This window comes from Toxorhynchites rutilus, chromosome 1 (assembly GCF_029784135.1).
Source record: "Toxorhynchites rutilus septentrionalis strain SRP chromosome 1, ASM2978413v1, whole genome shotgun sequence".
NCBI lineage: Eukaryota > Metazoa > Arthropoda > Insecta > Diptera > Culicidae > Toxorhynchites > Toxorhynchites rutilus.
In genome coordinates, this window is record NC_073744.1 from 13,045,302 (window position 1) to 13,048,422 (window position 3,121).

The 3,121-nt window shown below is 39.4% G+C and overlaps 1 protein-coding gene across 1 annotated transcript; it reads left to right on the top strand.

Moving 5' to 3' along the window:
• Positions 1 to 2,013: 2,013 nt before the first annotated feature.
• On the top strand, positions 2,014 to 2,815 carry LOC129763055 (protein lin-32-like). The gene has a single exon (XM_055761804.1). It carries the CDS (start codon positions 2,083 to 2,085, stop codon positions 2,686 to 2,688), a length of 606 nt encoding a protein of 201 aa, XP_055617779.1. The 5' UTR covers positions 2,014 to 2,082; the 3' UTR covers positions 2,689 to 2,815.
• The last annotated feature ends 306 nt before the right edge of the window (positions 2,816 to 3,121 follow it).

Below are 3,121 nucleotides of genomic sequence, written 5' to 3' on the forward strand. Positions count from 1 at the left end.
CCATTAGTGTTGGGAAAACGCATTTTTGTTGTTTTTTGGCCTACAAGCATAACCATGCAAATTTCCGATGAAATGATCCGTCCAGTTGAAGGATATTATCGGCAAAAAGAGGGCTTAGGTGATTTTGCGGATTATAACATATTTTTTCCATTTGGAAAACGCTTACGTCTATTTATGTGGACAATCAATCGTTTCAATGAACATTTGTCCACATAGGTAGATGTAATCACCAGGTTGCTTTGTTTGTAGAGTTAGAATTTACAATTCCGATAATAGTCAAAACGTCTCCGTTGGTAGTTTCAGTTGTTATCGGATAAAATAAAAAAGGTTTGTAAGAAATTTAGTGAAATTGCTGGAAAAGATGCTCTTGATCTGTTGCGTCTATGATAGTACTTTTTTCCTGAAGAATACTCTGGGATATGATAAGAACAGCTGGTTCGTATTTTTTCAATTAATTAAATTTGTAAAGGCAATCTCCAATGTTGGTAATTTAAGCTACATGATTTACCGATATCACGATGAATCGCATAAAGATGGTGGAGTGACTTATGAGTAAATGCTAAGTATGTGGAATAATTCGATGTCGAATCCGAGGAGTTATAATACTAAAAACCAATATTATTTTAATTTTACTACTGATCTGATTGTTTCATTATCTACTTGAAGATTCAAATGCAGAAATTTAGGTAATTTTAACATTAAAAAACACAATTGCTTCTCTGTGTTCATCGCAGTGCAGTGTACAGAAAATAGTAATTATATGAGCAGCGTTTCAATGGTTTCTTATATTCATCTATTAATCTACACTAAGTAATAAGACACTATCGTGACAGACATGTTTGAACTCTACAAAGAATGCGATTCAAATGTAGGTTTAGCTTCTAGCACATAATACTGACAATTGCTGATTTTCGAACGATGTTTGAAAGCTGTATGGAACTACGTCTGTTATGCGGACAAACAGTGATTTTTCAGAAACGTTTTTTTAAAAATTACTCAAATGTTTTCGAACAAAAAATGTGTGTTTACATGTTGAGCAAACGTATTACATTGTGTAGAATGCGAAACAGCGAAAAAGTCGATTTTGTTCATTTTGTCGTTTACGTCTCCTATACAAACATGGGCAGGGTAGACTATTGCTCTTTTTTTGGTCATGGCTTTCACATTATTCGACCACTGGTGGTTTGCACGATCTTACAGATGAATAGTGTAATGATGCGTTTGCACATTAATTGTTTAAAGTTTTTTTTTTGCCAGACTAGTTCGCGGATAATCGAGGTTCTACTGTACAATCTCATTGAAATTGATTTGATTCGAACCGGACGAGGTCACCGGATTGGATCGATGAAAATGGGAGCGTGTGAAAAAAATATGAGCGGTAGCAAATTCTCAAGCAGCACAAGCGGCACCAATGGCATCGGAAATTCTCGCTGAGAGACTACTGATCTGGATTTACTCCCCGCATATCGTCATAAAGCTGCGGAGAAAATAAATTAAAAATCCGCCCTCTTTTCCTGATTATCTCATTTAATCATTTTTTTTTTTTTGCATCGGTGTCGGCGCATTTCCACTATTCATCAGTCGTCTCTCCATCATCCAACTTTATGAATTCCATCAATTAATAGTTCATGTTCGGATTACTTCTGGAAAATATAGCGAAAACCAAACCGATTTGGTTGGGTCGTAAAATTCGCTTGCAATCCAGCTCATTTCTCCGTATGCTGCGCTGTCCATATTCTCCCGGAGCGGAGAGCCTATGTTCGAATGAGAGCAAAAAAGAGAATCAATACACTGCGTGATGCAGCATCCATTCCACTCTGAGCGCTGATTGGTCACAAGGCACGTGTTTGCCTTGTAGCGCATCAGAAAACAAGGGGAACGAGAAGCGGATTCCAATTTCACAGTGTCCCTTCCCAAAATGCCTCTCCTGGGGGTGCGCTCTTCGCTCTCGGCGAGGAGTATAAAACGATCGGATATAACCAATTTTGATTTAGTTTTGATTCGTGATCTGATTGGTGTGCAGCGTCTCACTTGGTTTAACGAGAAGGATCAGAAGTGACCCTGGGTGCGAGTGTTTATAGAATGATGGCGGAGGAACTTATCTACCGTGAATACTTTCACAATTATCATCACGCAATGGACCAACAATCGGTGGCATTTAGTGAATTCGTTCCACTGGTACTGGACTGCATCCCACCGTACGATTTGAGTCAATATAGCAGTGACAACGATTGGGCGATGGCCAGTCCCGAGAGTTGTGAGTCTGCGAGTCCTGTTTACAACCCTGATCTGCCACTGACAAACTCTGATCTGCCCCAGCCAACGATCCCAGGAAAAGTAAAATCTGCAAGTGGTCCGTTATCAAACTCGGCGAAAATCTTGGACCAAATCGTACGTTACGAAGACAGCAGCAGCAGCAGCGCTTCGGATAGTGATATTCTCAACAACAGTGACATCCCGACAAAGATCAAGATCAAGCGGGGCACGGTGGTTCCTACGGTTATCAAGCGGAAGCGCCGCCTGGCAGCCAATGCTCGCGAACGCAAGCGAATGCGGGGCTTGAACGAGGCATTCGATCGACTCAGACAGCATTTGCCCTCGCTGGGGGAGGATCGGCAACTATCCAAACACGAGACGCTCCAGATGGCGCAAACCTATATCACGGCGTTGTGTGACCTGTTGGTGTGAGCGAGGTGAGCGAGGCCAGTGAGAGATGGACGCTGATGGATCAACCCATCGATCGCTTCGAGAATCGAGTCATTAATTTAATTCTGTACATTGTTAGCCGAGTTATGCCTAGTGAAAATTTGCCTTTATTAGTAGTATATATTGATAGTTTTTTACATTTGTAAGATTTTTAATTTAATTGAAACAAAGCAATAAATATTATTATAATTAAAAACAAATATTCACTAGATTGTACGAATTCATTCCGAAAGTTATTGCGCTATTCTTTGTAAACGATAGCAATAATTAATTTTGAATCATCGAAAATATTTTTAAACGTTTACATAAGTGTTCACAGGATATGTCTTGTTCACTAAATATTTTTTTATTCTCCTGCAAGTTGAACATTTGATTTGTTGCCAAAAAAAAGGATGTTGCCAAAGAAATTTTCTAT

Excerpts from the sequence above, each read along its gene's own strand:
- LOC129763055 (XM_055761804.1), top strand. The coding sequence starts at position 2,083 with ATGATGGCGGAGGAACTTATCTACCGTGAATACTTTCACAATTATCAT.